Source organism: Amphiprion ocellaris, chromosome 3, assembly GCF_022539595.1.
Source record: "Amphiprion ocellaris isolate individual 3 ecotype Okinawa chromosome 3, ASM2253959v1, whole genome shotgun sequence".
NCBI lineage: Eukaryota > Metazoa > Chordata > Actinopteri > Pomacentridae > Amphiprion > Amphiprion ocellaris.
Genome location: NC_072768.1, coordinates 33,510,320 through 33,528,264, shown reverse-complemented (window position 1 = coordinate 33,528,264; position 17,945 = coordinate 33,510,320). Strand labels below are relative to the sequence as shown.

Below are 17,945 nucleotides of genomic sequence, written 5' to 3'. Positions count from 1 at the left end.
CACTTTGTTACCTATTTACTTATTTTTTGCTTACTGATTTACTTACTTAATTACTTATTTATTAGTTATTTATTTACTTAGTCACTTACCTATTTACTTATTTATTTAATTACTTGATTACTTAGTTACTTATTTACTTAGTCACTTATTTACTGACTTAATTACTTAGTTACTTATTTATTTACCCACTTATTTACTTAGTTACTTATTTACTTATTTATTTACTTACTTAATCACTTAGTTATTTATTTACTTATTTAGTTACTTATTTATTTTGTCACTTACTTATTTATTTACTTACTTATTTACTTAGTGATGTATTTACTTTGTCTTTTACTTATTTACTTATGTACTTTTTAAAAACTTATTTATTCACTTAATTACTTTTTCACTTAATTACTTATTTACATACTTGCTTTCTCACTTATTTACTTACTTACTTATGTGAAAATGTAATGTCAGGCAATAAAATGACTTTAAAATGTGTCACCAGCTATCAGTGTGACCACATGGCCTCGGTTTTTCTGCTCAGTTCAGCGGATCGATCGGCTGCAGACGGTATCTGGTTCTCCTCATCCATCACATTGCCAGCTCGGTGCTGCAGCTTTTGTCTTCCCTGCGGGGAGCTGAGGTCATCAACGGGAGCGCAGAGGACAGAAACGTTGTGAGTGGAGGCTAAAGACGCTGCAGCAACAGAGAAAAGACGCTCAGCAGGAGTCCAGGTATCATCTGGTGTCTGTTAGAGGAGGAGAGTTCAACTCCACCGTCAAGTTAACGGGAAGCAGCAGCAGCAGCAGCAGCAGCAGCAGCAGCAGCAGCTCCAGTTCTCACTTCACTGTCCAAGTGCGCTTCCCTCCCAGAGAGCCTTTGTGTTGATGTGCTTGTAAATCAGATCAGAGGGCAGATGTGTGTTTAGTGAAGCCACACACTCACATTATTTACACGCAAATCCAAGTCTGAAGACTGAGGGTGAGGTCGGGTCTGGAATGTTCAGGTGAGGGTCACTGTCAGAAACATCAGCTGTCTCCACAGCAAAATTATATTTCTTCAGCACAGTGAAGCCTCCCTGTGTCATATAATGCGTTTTAGATTTTATTTAAACTACAAATTTGTTGTTGTTTGCTGAATGAGCTTTAAATAAAGCAGCTTTTTGGTTCTTGAAGATGTTTCGCTTCTCATCCAAGAGGCTTGAAAAGAAGAAACTATAATTTTTATATTAAAAAAACAAATGATGTGGATGTTATTTACTGTTTCAGCCTGATTTTTAAAAAAAATATTATATGTAGTTATTATCTATAATGTAACAAAATAGGGCAAGTTGTTCCAAGAAATTACAGTTAAAAGCTTTCATTTCTTATGGTGTGTATAAAACAAACTTGATTGGCTTAGATTTTTGTGGAAGAAAGTCCATAAAAATAACTTAAAAGTGTGTATCGGGCTGTCAGTAGGAGTGAAATCAGCATTAGTCTAACAATATGAGCTTTTTTAACTCCTCAGTAAACCCAGAGAAGCTGACAGATTTTCCTGCCGACTCTGTCTTGTCCACTTTTATTATACTGTCACATCTGAAGCTTCTTGAATGAGAGTTGAAAGATCTGCAAGAACCAGAAAATGCTTCCACATGTTTCTGCGAGAACCCAAAAAGACACGTCCACGTGCTGCTTTTTTAAGCTTCTACAATTATTATGACCTGCACAGACATCTTAATCAATATTCCATTTTATGACCATTAAAACAGGCGCCTTGGCTCGATGTTTTTCAGAATTTTGTATCCGTGTAATTTAGATTAAAGAGGAAACATTCAGTGTTTCTGGCTGGGGGGAGGTTGGGGTGTGTGCAGGGAAGCCGCCGCGCAGCTTTTATTTTGAAAGCAGACTGTATTTATGGCTGCGACTTGAAATTGACTGGAAGAAGCTGCAGGCCAGCCTGTTGCGCACTTGGCGGAACGCACAGACGGCGCACCGCAGCTCCGTGGATGGACGAAGCCGCTAATGGACTTCTCTTAATGACCTTTAGAGACGCGTCTGCTCCTGGATTCCTATCTCATCTGACCTTATCTCGCAGTTTCACGCGGTTTCCAGCGCCACATCTGAGCACATCCAGACTTTTACGCATCGTGGAGCGCTGCGCAAAGGGACGCTCGAGGTGCGTGTGTGCATATGCGTTTGCCTATTTCTTTTATTTGGGAGTGAGGACATTGGGGCAAGCCGTGTTTGAGGATAAAGATTAGGTTTAGATGCGGTGGTTCAGGTTAGATAAAGAGTGTTCTCACAAACATTGGACATTTGTGCGCTCTTGGGTATTTAAAAAACTCGTTCTTGACGCACAGGTGTGTCCCTCTGGCCGTGTTCCTGCATGTGCTTTTGCGCGCAGCTGTGCCTTTAATTTCTCCCGCAACACTTTCACTTTCGCCAGGTGCGTAAAATATTCCCCCTCATGCTCCAGCGGCTCGTTCCTTTGGGAAGAGCGGAGCGACGTTGCGCAGTTATACAACCGGTAAGGACAGCATGAAGTGTGGAGCAGCAGCCGGAGATCGTGAACTGTAGGTGTGACTTCTTGATCTCAGAAGGGTGATCTGAAGAAGAGCGCAGCCAGATGAGCAGCCTTAGTAAAAGACTGACTGAATTAAGAAGACGTGAGGCTCCTTCTTACTGCTATCCCCATGAGGTTTACCGTAGTGTAAATCTACTGGAAACTGGAGGTTACATTTTTTTAAATTTTTTTTTAAAAAAACCACCTCAGTTACTTCTCGCGTGTGTAACTTGCTCCTCTGACCCCAGCTTCAGTTTCGTTTATTTGTAATGCAGCTGGGTGAATATTTGTCTTGGCCAGTGCGATTGAAGTTGTGCTTTAATGTTTGCATTTGCTCCAGAGCACTGCGACCTGTACAGTAGCTGCGCATATATTCCAACATTCCACCACTTTATAGGATTCCTTCCACCTGCAGCTGCTGAAGCTGATGTTGCAACCGGAATGTTTTATGTTATCGGTGGTTTTTGGAGAGAATTGTGGAGCTAATATAGGATGAAAAGACAAATCCAAGCATAGAGCAGAGAGACAGAAGAGGAAAGCTGTGGTGAGTTAACATCAAGCAATGTGTGTTTTAGTGTGCGTGCTGGCTGCTGTTCTGCAGTCTTTGTGAGGACCAGTATGAGGTTGATGACTTTCTTTTGCTCACTCTGACATTCTGACTGGTACGCTGTTTTTCAGGGTTGATGCCAATAATTTTTTTTAACTTTCTCTCTTACTTTTAAAGTGCACTTCTACATTCTGTGTGTCCTACAGTTTGGATACAGTCATCCATCTTGCCATATCTGTGCTCTTTATTTGCATCTTTATTCTGCATTTGCATTTCTTATCTTATATTTACTCTGCTTGCTGTGAATTTCCCCGGTTCTCCCCAGTCAAAGTTGCTTTAAAATGGAATTATTTCATACTGAATGGAGAAATGGAGGGGGAAAAAAAGCTGAATATTGAAACTGCTCATCAGCCAGGCAAATAATTGGCTCTCGCATCTTCACTAGTTTTAGAATTAGGATGAGGTTCTATGCTGGATGATGTAAAGGCAGCGCATAAATTCTAAAAACTAGTAAACACAAGGAAAAGAATAGTGATCATTCTGTATCTCTAGTGCATGATTATACAAGAAGAAGCTTCTGACTGAACCCTGAATGCAGCTTTTATATCTCATTGCCAGTTTTCATCATATGCAACTCTGAGTTTGTGTCTTTAGCAGCTGTTTTGTGACATGTCTGCAACATAACATCAGAAAAAGTGGTAAGATAAGACATGAAATCCTCAGATTCACCCCCAGAATCAGAAAAAATGTCCAGTTATATCGGATTTTTGATTATTATTCACTTCCTACTTCAAGTCTCACGGTTCAGTCTTTCCAAATGAGCCATTTTTAGTCTTAGTTTTTGAGCATTTTTAAGCAAAGTGGAGGTCATGATCCACCTTCAGGTTATGTAAATGGTTTAACTACCTGTCAGCAGGTCAGGTAAAATAAAAACACAGCCACTGCTGTGCTTCAGAGGAAACCTTTAACGCTTAATTAACACAATACATTTAACCTTTGACTGCAGGGTTAAACTTTTATTCTTTTTTTTTTTTTTTTTTTAAATGGAAAGAATCTCAATGCTTCCAACCCCTCAGGCTGTTGTGATTAACCCTCCAGCACTCTCACAGGAATGACATTTTTTAAAAAAAGGGAAGTTTGGCTTGTAAAAGTGGAGTGAATCACTTTATGTCTGGGTTACAATCTTTATTTCTGGCGTTCGTCTCCCCGCAGCATGCTGTAATTACAACCTACACACTGTTCTGTCCGTTTTTACTTGCTGTGAAACCAGCAGTCGGGTTCAGTCATTTGTGGATCTTTGCAGCAACATGCTGGCCGTCTGCCACGGTGACTTCAGCGCCGCTAGCTGCAGATTTCACCAGCAGGGAAGTCGCTGAGTTGGCCGGTTACTCAGTGAAGTGTGATGTGCAGCTGTGGAACGCTGTATCTAGAGACTGACACAGATAGAGAGCTGGGCCGGAAGATGAAGACAGAATGATAGCAAAAGGCCGAGAAGCCCAGGCGGAAAGAATGACTCACAGTTCAATCTGTTTATTGTCTGGATAAATACCGCATATGGAGCCAAATGTGAGTGTTTAAATGTGATTTCAGCCACATTGTTAAAAGAAATGATGTAGAAAATGGTGAAAGAGTGGCAGCAAGCAGTGAAGTACTATAGTGTTCAAAAACTGTAGAAGTGATGGGAAAAAAACTGCAGGTGTTAGTAAAATAATTAGACTTTTTTGTAGTTTAAAATACAGTAAAACTGCCTAATTTTATGGTCACACATTATAAGAGAACAATACTGATGTATTGAAGTAAACATTATCTACAGTTTTAGCCATTTCGTCAATGTCAACATGTAGATTAATACTTTTTTCTGTGATTTTAATTGATGTCACAGTATGTATGATACAACCAAAGAAGACAAATCAGTAAAATAACTGTTAAAAATAATTTATTATATATAATATTCTAAAAATAATGGCAGATATCTGTAAAAAATAATGAGGTTCTTGCTGATTTAACCACAGAAAAACTATGTAAAAAAATGTTGTAAATGAATGAATTACTATTTGTAAAAATACAAATTTCTGATGCAGACATTATTTACTTTATTATTTTACCACTTTTTTAAGGATTAATAAATGAATCAGTATTTTTTCTGTGGTTTTGTCAGCTATTAACTGTAATTTATTTTTAAAAAATAACTGAGAAAATCTATAAGATAATTATTTAAAATTATTTACCTTTTTTGCCCCTTAGTGTATATATATATATATATATATATATATATATATATATATATATATATATATATATATATATATATATATATATATATATATATATAAATAAATAAAAATAAATAAATAAAAGGTCAAACATTGCAAATGAAAGAATTACAGTTTGAAAAACTAAAGATTTTTAATTCATTAATTTATTTTTATAGGGTTAACATGTAAATGAAAACTTTTTTCCTTTGATTGTACTAGTTATTATCAGCAATTTTATTTAAAAACTGTAAAATCAGTAAAATATTTTTTTTTCAATTCTTAATACATAAGGATATAAATCTTCTTTTAAATAACAGCAAATATCTATAAAATTTACATTTTTTATGATTTAAACACAATTTAAATGATGTAAATTCTTGATCAAATGTTGCAGAATTGCCATTTATAAAATTACAGATTTTTTATTTGGACATTATTTACAGTTTTACCTTGAATTTTTAAATGATTAACATCGAAGTGAATATTGTTTTTTTCTGTGATTTTGCTAGTTACCTGTTATTTAAATATGGTTTCAAAACATTCATTTTTCACTGTGTACCGATGAATTTTATTATTGTAGCCATTAGTTTGTTTTTTTTAAAGTGTACCTTGAATGTTCTGTTCTAAAACAGCCACATGAAAGTGCGTTTTAAAACAACATTTTCTTCTGAGCGTCGCCGATCAGTGACATCCACCAGTGATTACACAGATTAGGACGTTTGTTTTCTGCCTAAGCATCTGAAGCATTCCTGAATTTACTGGACTTTACTTGGAGTTTACAGAAAGCAGCCAGCCAGAGTGTTGCTCTGAGTGTCTCTGAACCAAATCCCACTGTCTCAGTTTACCCAGACATGTTTCCAATATTCTGTTTAACAGGGCTGGACAGAGATTAGGAACGGCTTTTTACTATAAACATGACGCACTCTAGCAGAACAACAGAGCAACCACAGGCCCCAGAAGGACCACTATCTGAGCCCCGTCCTTCTGCCAGCGTGAAATATATTCACTGGACTTTTATCATGATCTTTTTTCTTTTTCTTCTGCTGCTTGCTGTGAAGTTGAATTGTCTCTGCATTCGGAGTACACTGGTTTCTTTTTATATTGCATTATATATGTGAGGGTGGTTCCCAAAGTTTAAGGTGAAGATGTGCAACTCTGGAATAAGCCAATGAGAGGGCTGGGTTTCCAACAAATATCTAATTAAATATCAATGCTAGCCATTAACTGTATATAAAAGATGAATGTAGTGACCGTGCCACCATCCACTGGTTATTGCTTTACAGCCTTGAGTTTGCCATTTGACTGTTGACATCTGGCTTTTTGAACCAGTTGTGAGGACACTATGCCTGCCTTTAAACAGACTTTATGTCTTTATCATCTATTTACTCTAAATGGAGCTGTAATTTGCTAAATGAACATCCTGCTGTATTGAAGCAGACTTGAAACTATCGATTGAGACCATGAAGTCATTTGGTTAAGGTTTACTGAAGTATCAGATCAAGGAAGAAGTAGTCCTTTTCTCTTAGACTTCTATACAGTATGACTTCTTTTTGCAGCCAGAGGAGGCGCCCCCTGCTGGCTGTTAGAAAGAATGCGGGGTTAAGTCACTTCAACATTCGCTTTACTTTTCAGAACTGGAGGCAACATCCACCTTTTATATGCTGTTACCTTTTTCAGACATTATAGGTGATGCACAGAGTACCCTCTAATCCACTGTGTGAATAAGATGTGTGTCAATTTTACAGTAATGCAGCAAAATGATAACTTGGGAGCATATTTTCACACTAAATGCATGTCTCAATGCAGTTAATTTATGTAAAAAGTGATTAAATGCATCTCTAATCATACTGTGATAGCTAGAAAAACAGTTTACAGTGCAGTGGTACTCCTACAGAATTGCCCAGGTGTAAGGTGAAAAGGAACGAATTAAAACAAATTCAAATTTTCTATAAATCACAGAGCAACTAATGTAAATAAATCACATTTATGCTTCATCCCTATGAACAAATAGATTTACAAGGCATGTTACCTTTAAAAAATGTAGTCAAAATTACACCATTTATCAGAGTCAAAACCTTTGAAAACTGAAAGAATCACTGAATTTTTAACTTTTGGACGGTCCATGCCCTGACTTAATCAAATCTAAGCTTTATCGTACATGTTTCATTAAAAAAATGTGCCAAATATTAACTGTTTGCACTAACAAGATTCTGTAAAAAAAACTAAAAATTCTGTCCCCCTCACCATCTATTAGTGACTCAAATGCAATCAACAATGATGTGACAAAAATTCAAGGACTTTTTGACTGAGGTGTTTAAACATGAGCAGATAGGAGACAGGTACTGATGACTGATGTTGAGTTTATTATTTTTATTTATTTTTACTGTCGCATTTTTGATGTAATTGTGTAACACTGTGGTGTACTGCTGACTGAAGGACAAATTGCCTCTTTGGGACTATAAAGATCACCTTAAACCTTAATGGAAACAAAATTTAAAAATATAAGTCGTAAAATATCTGTATTATATAGAGAAGCCATGTTTTTCCAGTATTGGTAACACCCGAGAGCACTTGGATTAATGTTGTACATGTTCAGATTATCAAAAAACATAATTTTATCTTTTCTTTTTTATGATTTATAGCATTATAGCTTCACAGTTATGTTGCACAGGGAGTTTTCAGTTCTCTGTACTTGCTGACAGGAAGCTCCATGTGAGCTTGTCGTCAGTGTTCTGGTGTAGAGTTCAGAACAGCGAGCTCGAGTTTCACCCTGAAAGTAAGCGATACTATAATTGTATTTAAACATGTGGTATAGTAATGTTTTGGTGTTTGATGAGATTGTGGAAGCACCTCGGGGCTTTCTGAGTGCAGAAACACTGAGCCAAGCTACTGTGCAGTACTACAGTGCCAGTACTGCACAAAGTATTCAACATCCCACCACTCACGGAGTCTATCAGGTTGTATTGTTCAGCAGCACTGAATCACAGTGTTTTACTCGTTCACCACTGAAATATCTCAAAAGCTACTTGACGATTTGCCAAAAATTGCCTCGAAATAAATCCTGAAGACTTTTTTTCTAGTGCCATTAACAGCTTGTGGGACATTTCCCCAAATCTAAAAGATGTTTTGGCACAAAATACTGTTGAGTTCCCCAAAGGATGGATTGTAAATCTCCTACGTGAGTATTATCTTCAAGTCAAAAGTTTAACAATTTGAATCACATGCATTTTTTTGGGCATTTTTTTATTTGCATCACAGTGGGCTCATTTTTCCCTGCAAAACGAAAGGTTAATTTCTTTAATTATTTCTTTTACAGACCTTAAAAAGCATGTGCCAATTTTTTTCCAAGTACCCACAGGTTCTACCAATATAGGCAAGTAAGTAATTGCATGCTGTAGATATTTTACGACTTTCATATTGAATTTGTTTACACACTTGCTTCCTATGTGCTGCGAATAACCTGCCGAGGTTAGCCCAGTTATGTCGAAAAGTCTCTGAATTTTTGTTGCCTGATTGTTGGTTGCAGCTGAGTCAGTCATGCCTTCATGGTTGTGAGAAGGAGCACAGAATTTTATGTTTTTTCCCGAATCTGGTTCGAGTAAACGGTTTATTTTTGGCAAATTTTTAAACAAGCCATGTAGAATAAAGTGATTTTTATAAAATATCACGATTTTCCCGACAAAAATCATCTGAAAAAATTGTGTAATTGTGCAGATTTCTTTTCATAGATAACATGTTCTTGGGGTTCAGAGGGTTAATTTCTTCAATGCTTTGTGGTTTTGACTGAATACTGCAGAACTAATGACATCCTCATCACTTAGAGCTGTCGTTTATCATGTTATCATCACTCTAAGCATGCTAGTAGTAGCATGTTGCTGATTAATTTTACAGCATCGTGGTGCCTCTGCTGGTGTATCTGCAGGCACATTGAGTCTATTAAACTAAAACAGACGACAAAATGAAAGAATTGCTACAAATTGCTGTCTTCACTACCTTAAATTCAATCTTTCTTGGTAACTTCAGTTGCAATTGCAGGCTTGAGTACTTGATTTGAGTAAGTTTGCACATCTGGAAACTGCTTTTTTTTTTGCAAGAACTGCTTCATCTCAATTGAGATCGTTAGTTCTTCAGTCCAGAGCATTAATGCTGTAAAAGATGGGCTTGATTATTACTGTCATTATCTTTCTGGAAAACAGATCTTCTCCCAAGTGTCAGTTTGAGTCCAATAATCGATCCCAAAGGTGCCTCCTCTAAATATAACGGAGGTGAACACTTGTGCAAACCCTCTATTTTATACTTGATACTTTCTTTAGATCAATTTGTAGAGCCTGGCTTTCATTCCATCCTGAAAGAGTCATTTTTCTGCCAAGTGTGACACCCCCTTGTGATTCAGAGCTGTAAAACCATAAGGCATGGAAGCGATTAAGGGGACAAATACTTTTCAACAATGCTATAACTCATCACCGGTGGCCTAATTTGAAACATCTCTTCTATCTCATGCAGGGAACACGTACCGCTGGAAGCATGATTGGGTCGGGAACCACAGTTAATATTATAACTGTGACAGTTATAGTGTCATATTTTATACCTGGTTAGTGTAAATGAACAAAAGACTGGACAGTATGGGGTGGTGTTTTATTGTTTTTCTTTTCCCCAACCCTGCGTTTGCCTCTCGATGGGTGACATCTGAACTTGTACACAGAATATCTATAAAAACCAATTGTTTTGGCATTCATACTGCCTACTGCACGCTGATTTCGGTCTCTCTTTTTTTGACCATCCAACTTAAAGCCCACTATTTGGTCATTAGCTGGGTGATCATATCGTAAATCAAACCAGAGATTGACCCTCCATCCCTCAGATCAGCCTCCCGTGGGCAGGCTGATGTGTCAGACAAACAGTTTGTTCAACATGATTCTTAATTATGTTCCTGAAACAGTTTACCTATTAGCTGATTCGCCAATTTGGAAATTGAGTAATTGGGAACCTTCCCCTGGTTCCAGCTCGATTTGCTTCTTTCCTCTACTTCATGCCGCTGCAAATCTTGCAAATTGAACGTAGGCTGCTTTTTGACTTCAGTCAGGAAAAAACAAGCAATTTGAGGAGGCTCGTCAAAGTCTTCATGAGCATGTTTCACATTTTTCTGACCATTTCTGGAGTAAACTGTTCATCTAAGCATGTTTGTAAGTTTACAGCCATGCTAGCAGGGTCCTTATTTAGAATCAAAATGCTGCCAGGCTAACTCTGCTGCCAATAACACTGCCTTTTTACTAGTTGCTGAGTAATAAACTGGGCTTACATCCCTATTAAATAGCATGCGTAGACTCGTTAAGCTAAATACATAGAAGATGTTGGACTTTCTGATTCAGAAGTCCAGTGTTGCTGCGCTTGTTATCAAGTGTTTGCGTTTAAAAAATTTTTAGGGGGGGTTGTTTCATTTATTAAATGATTTCATAATGTCTTCAAAGATACAGTTGTATAAATTATTCAATTGATTATTTATTTCTTATTTATTTTTCTGACAAAAAAGTACCTGCAAAGTAGCAGCTTCATAGTTATTCATTTTCAAAAATGTGCTCTAAGACAATGTACTCTAAGATTTAATTTGAAAACATCCACTCTTAAAATTTCATGAAAGTGATAAATTGCTTATGTAAACAGGTATATTTATCTATTTTTGTCTGGTCCTAAATGGAAGAGCTGTTTTGTAGATCCAGGTGAACACCTACTACAATCACCAGTTAGAAAAGTGTCTTGCATCCTAACGCGATGCACAATATTCCCCAGATACGATCAAACTCCTAAATATAATAAACAAATGACAAACGACTAGACCGAGCAGCCCATCCTTTGACCTGAGACAACTTTATCAAACATTCTTTCTCCTAATATGAACAATCGTTGCAGCTGTCTGGGTCAGATGCTGCAGTGGGACTTTGGCTAATGGATTGCTGAGGTTGTAGATAAAACATAGAAATCTTTTTGTTGACTTTGTTATCTACTTGTTAACATGTCTGTGTGATGTTTTTATGTGCTAGAATATACATCATGACTAAAACAAGCAGTCAGTCTCGAAAACACAGATTCAGACCTCTAGGGTTTCAAACAAAACAAACCCAAAGAACTTTAATGATCATTATTATTCTTCTGAACTTACCATTGTGTACTGGAGAGTGATTCTACAGTGTTTGAGCAGAGTGGTAGATGAGCTGGTGTGCTCGTGCTGCAGCCAGCAGTGAATAAATGGAAGTAGTGGTGGGTACTAAGACACTTTAAGGCATTAAACGATTCATGGCAAAAAAATTCTACATATGTAATTCTGATACTCAGGGATGAGTTTTAGGGGTTAAACCCTCTGAAACACCAACGGTTTATGAGTGTTTTTACTCAGTGTGGGCTAATTTTTCACTGTAATATGAAGTCCTGCACCTCTATGGAAACACCACTACCATAGCCAGAAGGAAAGAGAACTAAAACATGTCTTTTGTTCAGTATTGCAGAGTTATAATGATATAAAACAGTTTAAAAAAATAAAAATAAAACTTGAAATACTGACAAAAATAGTACATTTTCCCAAATGCCCACTGGTGTTACCAATACTTAGAAAAGACAGTGACTCTACATACTATAAATATTTTATTAGCTCCATTTCTTACTTGTGTCTTTACTTGCTAACTGCGCTGTGTCAGTCTGAAAAATCTCAGAACCTTTGTCCCTTCATTGTTGGGCACAGCGGAGTTCACCAATGAGTGCAGAATCTTTTGTTTTTCACAATATCTGGTTCAAGCAAACCCTTCATTTTTGAACAAGACTTGTATATTAAGGTATTTTTCATGAAATATCATAATTTTAGGCCTACATTCGGTTAAAATTCCAGATGAAACTGAAAGTTCAAGGACCACCAGAAGGTTGAAAATCCAACCTTTCTGTATATTTCTACAGTTTTTGGCTCCAATAAGTTTGTGTTATTTTGGTGATTTATAAAAAAAATAACGCCTTTTAAACCTGTCAGTGGGTTTTGGAGTTTGGAGGGTTAATCAGATGGAGATCGACTTTAATAAAGTCACAAGAGTGACCGATACCTGTTACTAGATGGCAAATCAGGTGTTTCCCAGATGTCGGGTTGGTCTAAAGTTTGTCTTTCTGTTTTTTTCCAGGAGTAGGAACAAAACCTGTTAATGTTTCTCAGTGTTGCTCTCGGTGTTACTTCAGTCATTGTTGCCTTTATTGTTTGATTGATTGATTGATTGTTGGATTTATTAGCTCAAAGTTTCTTATTTTGGCTCTCAGGATGGCAATCTCAACAGCTTTCAGATAGCTTTGGTGTGAAATTTTGCACATACACTGCTGTTCAGAAGTTTGGGGTCATTTAGAAATGTCCTTATTTATTTTTGAAAGAAAATGAAGATAACATTAAATTAATCAGAAATCCAGTGTAGACATTGTTAATGTGGTAAATGACTATTCTAGCTGGAAACAGCTGATTTTTAATGGAATATCTTCATAGGGGTACAGAGGAACATTTCCAGCAACCATCACTCCTGTGTTCTAATGCTACATTGTGCTAGCTAATGGTGTTGAAAGGCTCATTGATGATTAGAAAACCCTTGTGCAGTTATGTTAGCACATGGATAAAAGTGTGAGTTTTCATGGAAAACATGAAATTGTCTGGGTGACCCCAAACTTTTGAACGGTAGTGTACATCCATGCCCCCTCTTTGAACCTATTTTAAACTCTATTTTTAACTCTCTGACTTCTCATTTTTGAGCCCCATCCTCAGGACAGAACTTTTTTTTTAAATGCCCTGAGAACTGTGGGCTTTCCCACGAGCTGCAGCTGCACTTAGTCTTCAGCACAAATCAGTCCATACTAATATGCTAACACACTAACTAAGCTAAGATGGTAAACATGATGCTAACCATTAGCATTAGCAACGTTAGCTGTGTCATGTGAGCGTGCTGCTGTCAGCATTTAGCTCAAAGCCTTATAGACATCAGAGCATGTTGGTTATGCAAACAGTTTCTGAAACTGCTTCCTAATAAAAAGTCAGTCTTACTTTTCTTTTATAAAATATTGCAGGTTTCATCGTTTGAGATAACACTGTCTTCATGCAGAAGTCAACATTTCCAGCATTTTGTGTATAAACCTTGTTATCGATGTGAGTTTTTGAGCACAACAAACAGCAGCTTTGCGTTCCAGTTGATTGCCAGATTTCTTCCCCTTCTGTTAGATATTTTGCCAGTGTTCCGTTCTGGCTTCTTGACCAGTTTTTCTTGTTGCTGTTTATTTCCTGTTTTCAGATCGGCCGAAGCACGAAGCTACACGCATCCGGAAAAGCCTCTCTGAGAGATGCTCGACAGTGCAAAGACCTGAAGCCGGCCGACCCATGTGTGTCCCGCTGAACACACACACCCAAGAGTTTCAGACACCGTTGTTGTAGCAGTGTGTCCGTGTGTGTTTGTGTATACACACTGTGCTGAGTTTGAAGCACTGCGGCGTCGAGGACTTAAGCCAAAGAGTATGATTCAACTGTCCACCTCAGTCTGCCTGCTGGGAGGTAAGAAAAATCGGCATGCATCTGTGCATCGAGTTTTGCTGCTGCCTTTTTGTCTCACTGTCAAAAAAAAGAAATGGCCCACAGCAACAAGGGCTGTCTGAGAATCTGAAACAAGTGAAGTATATTTGAAGATAGTGTGAGAAAGATTGAAACTGAGAGAGTATATAAAGGTCAAAACCACATTAAGTTGTTTCTCTTGTCGTTGGCTTCTTATAACTCCGACTCCCCTGATTTTCATACAGCTGTGAGCAAAAGTTTCCACACATTTGTAAAGATCACGTATATCACATCAGTCCTGAGCTCCCACTGACTTCTATAACAGAATTTTCTATGACGGAATCGCTGAAACACAAAAATCTTTGTCAAAAAAAACCAATTATATATTTAGGTTCTTTTATAGATATATTAAAGGTCATCTAGAAAACTGACAAATTCTGCTGGGTCAAAAATCTACATACAGCATTGCCATTTGGTTAAACGTCCCATTGGCCATTTTTACCTCTACTAGGCACTTTTGATTTCTGTCCACAAGCGGCTCATTTGGTCTTTGGTGAAGCACAACTAAATTTGTTGTCTTCCTCACACAGACTTCATCACAGCCCACAGATTCTTGATGAGGTTTAAGTCAGGACCAGCCAAGAACCAAAATGCATGACTGGTTTTTGTGACGAAAACGTGTGTTTTGGTGATTCCATCGTAAAAGAATACAGATTTATAGGAGTCATTGGAGACTCAAGGCTGCCTTGATATACATGGTCTTTACAAATGTATGTAAACTTTTGCTCACGACCGTACATGAGGATGTTTTCATTCCAACACAAGGTGCATCTGAGGCACTGTCAGTTGGAGCAAATCTCACATCTAGACTCATTTTTCTTGTTTAATGATGTTCTTTTGCACTAGAAAATTGTGAATCAGTCTTTTAACTCTAATTACAATTAGGGAGACTGTAGATAATTACACCTCTGGGTTTTTTACAGTTACTAGCAGGATGTTTGAGGCCTTTTCCTTCGCTGCATGAAGCCCTGCAGCCACCTGCAGGCAACAGGAGGGATGTATGTGTTCAATTTGAAGCTTTTAGTTGAACTGCGGATGTGTGGTTTATTAAGTTTTGCACGATCGACTGCTGTAAGATAACCACACACCCTCCTTTCAACTAATCTGCAAGTCAGTTTCTATTTTTTCGTTAATCTAATATTCTACTTAGGGAGTGTGGGAGCTGCTGATCAGTTCACATATATGAGCACAAGTTTGCATTAATCTGCTGATCAGAGTTTCGGTTTGACTTCAGAGGATGTGATTTGTCTGGTCGGTGGCTCAGACTAACAGACACATTTATCAGTTTTGGCAGCAGTTGTGCAAACACACTCGAATGCTTTTGCAACAGCTCAGCTTCATTGCAAGAACTGTAGCTTTTCATAATATGTCCTTATAAGCCCTGGAAGAACATTTGTGCAACCAAACAGGAAACTCGTATTTAACCCAAGCGATTCCTGGGCGTTTTTTTGCTACCGGCACGTTTTTATTCACCGTGGGTTCATTTTTCACTGCGATATAAAGTCCTGCACCTCTATGGAAACAGAACAAGCATGGCTAGAAGTAGACAGAACTCAAAAGTGTCCTCTGTGAAGAAAAATACACTTTTAATACCATATATTAGTCATAATTAAAGAAAAAAAAGTTGAATTTCCTATTTTTTTTAATTTGCAAAAATAAAAAAAACTGAAATCATTATTTACAACAATTTTTCCAAGTGTCCAAAGAAGTTTTGCATACTTACGTTTTTAATTTGTATCCACACTTGTCTGCATTCTGCTTTGTGTATACACAGCCTGCAGTTCAGCCGAACTGTTTCTGAGTTTTTGTCTCATGACTGTCAGTCACACCTGAGTCATTTGTGACTTTTCTGTTGCTCTGAGAAGAACAGAATTTTTAGTTTTTTTTTACACAATCTGGTTAATTCAGATGGTTTATTTTTTGCAAGTTTTTAAATGAGACGCAAAAATCACGGCGAGTTGAGGTTTGGGTTCATTGCTGCTGACATTGCCTGAGTTGATCCAGTTGATCAACAATGACTCTAACGGGCTGAATTTCCCTCCAGTGGGATCTTTCCTGTGGAAAACCGATGCACTGACGGTTTGGTGTCGTGTTTCTGTCCATAGTTCATATTTTCGTATCCGTGTTGCTTTGTGTGAGGTCTGATTGTTGGTGGTTTTCAGGTTTCATCTCTTTTCATTTTCTTTTACTGTGTTTTGTAAATCTGTGAGCAGAATCTGGTTCTTAAAACACTCAGAGGCTCATGTTTATTTTTTCGAGTGACTTTGATGAAATATCACGATTTTAGGCTTAGATTTGGTTTCATTTACTGGCAGAGCTGTCTGTTTCAGTTTCTAGCTCTGACAGTTTGTGTAATTTTGGAGATTTTTTGAATACAACATGCCTTTGAAACCTGCTGATAGGTTGTGCAATTCAGAGTGTTTCCTTTTAGGATAAAACTTCTTTGTTGGAATTTGTCTGAACAGTCTGAAGTCTGAACATTTTAATTGCCTTCAGTAGCTGTTCTGAATCAGTTGCTGTTTAATGCACTCAGTTGTCTGATTGTCTCAAAAGTAGCTGCTTTCTTAGCGATAATTTATTAACCAAAATGTCATTTGACGAAATGTGAAAAGGACTGCCACTTTTCTCGGTGATCTGTAAAATACCAGTCCTGTTTGTCTTCTGTATTACTGAAAAATCACCTTTTAATAACCAGGGGTTATATAATATATATAATATATATATAATATAATATATAATATATATATATATATAATAATCACGGGGTTTGATTGTGCCCATTTGTGCCCAGAGTTGACACGTGAATTGGTATAATTTAAGAGAATAACAAGAGTTTCCACTGCAGGAAATTGCAGACTGTTTAAGGGAACTCAGAACATTTGTTTGTGTTCCAACTGCAACAACCACCTCTGTAGAACCTCTTTAAGGAGAGATTTATCAGGAGAAAAAAAGCAGCTACTATTTTTAACTTTTTAAAAATACTATTTCATTCTTTAATGTTTCACAATAAAAATTATGTAATTTTTAAAGTATTTAAATTTGAAAAAAAAAACCATTGTATATTACCAACTGAAAAATTAAACATCATATTTTTAACTCTTATTTTACTGATATTTCCTGTTTTGTTAAATTACAGATAATAGCTAGTAAAATCACAGAAAAAATAATAGTGTAGATAGATGACTATAGGCTAACTTCAGCTGATAAACTTTCGAGCATGTCTATAGCATTTAAATAACAAACTTTGCCTCAGGATCACAGAGTGATGCCGAATCAGCTGAGCAACTTAGTTTTCACACTTAAAGGTTTTTATCTAATACTTAAGTCTAATCCTTTTAAACCTTCAGGAAAGCTCTCCTATGAGCTTTGGTGGTTGAAAATGGTGATTTAAATAATTTTACTCTTCCAGCGGCAAAATTATAGAGCAGAAAAATCACACAGAGCATGTGTTATATTGTTGTAAATCTTGTATAACATATTCATATTCAATCAGCAGTGCTGTCGGAGCATGCAGTAGTTTTTAGAAAGTTTATTTATGTGATATGTTGATACTCATGTCAGAACCACGTCTACTTCTGGTGCCATTTTGAGGGCATTATTTACAAGAGCAAATTAAGTATTTTCAGTGAGGCTACAGACATAATAGAAACATGTTTTAAGTGTCATTTCACTACTTTAATTTAAAAAAAATATATCTATTTACTCAAAATAAATTAACATTAAATACATACATGCAGTGGAAAAACTGTTAAATTAGTTTGCATTTACCTGTAGATGAAGGACTTTTGAAGGCAACAGGACACATAATGATTAATTCATAGTCTTTATAAGAGCCTTTAGAGATGGTATCCACTGTTTTTATGTCGGTTAAATCACCTGCAAACAAAGCCGAGCTGCTACAGAATTAAGCACACAACTGTCGATTCACAACACCCTCATTGTGACCTTTTTCCAGTTTGTTTACCTGTGCATGAGTGTTTGTAAAAGAACTACAGCA

At 36.9% G+C, this 17,945-nt stretch overlaps 1 protein-coding gene across 5 annotated transcripts in view; it reads left to right on the top strand.

Moving 5' to 3' along the window:
* Nucleotides 1-1,921: 1,921 nt before the first annotated feature.
* il34 (interleukin 34) overlaps nt 1,922-17,945 on the top strand; it is a 51,888-nt gene continuing 35,864 nt past the window's right edge. For 2 of the 5 annotated variants that reach the window (XM_023282335.3, XM_023282340.3), the window contains exons 1-2: nt 1,922-2,145; nt 13,635-13,891. In XM_023282335.3, coding sequence (XP_023138103.1) covers nt 13,855-13,891 — 37 coding nt within the window. In that variant the 5' untranslated portion in view covers nt 1,922-2,145; nt 13,635-13,854. Of the gene's footprint in view, nt 2,146-2,246; nt 2,543-2,588; nt 3,077-13,634; nt 13,892-17,945 lie in introns of those variants that run through there. The other 3 variants (XM_035953776.2, XM_035953775.2, XM_023282339.3) reach the window with 3 other exon arrangements.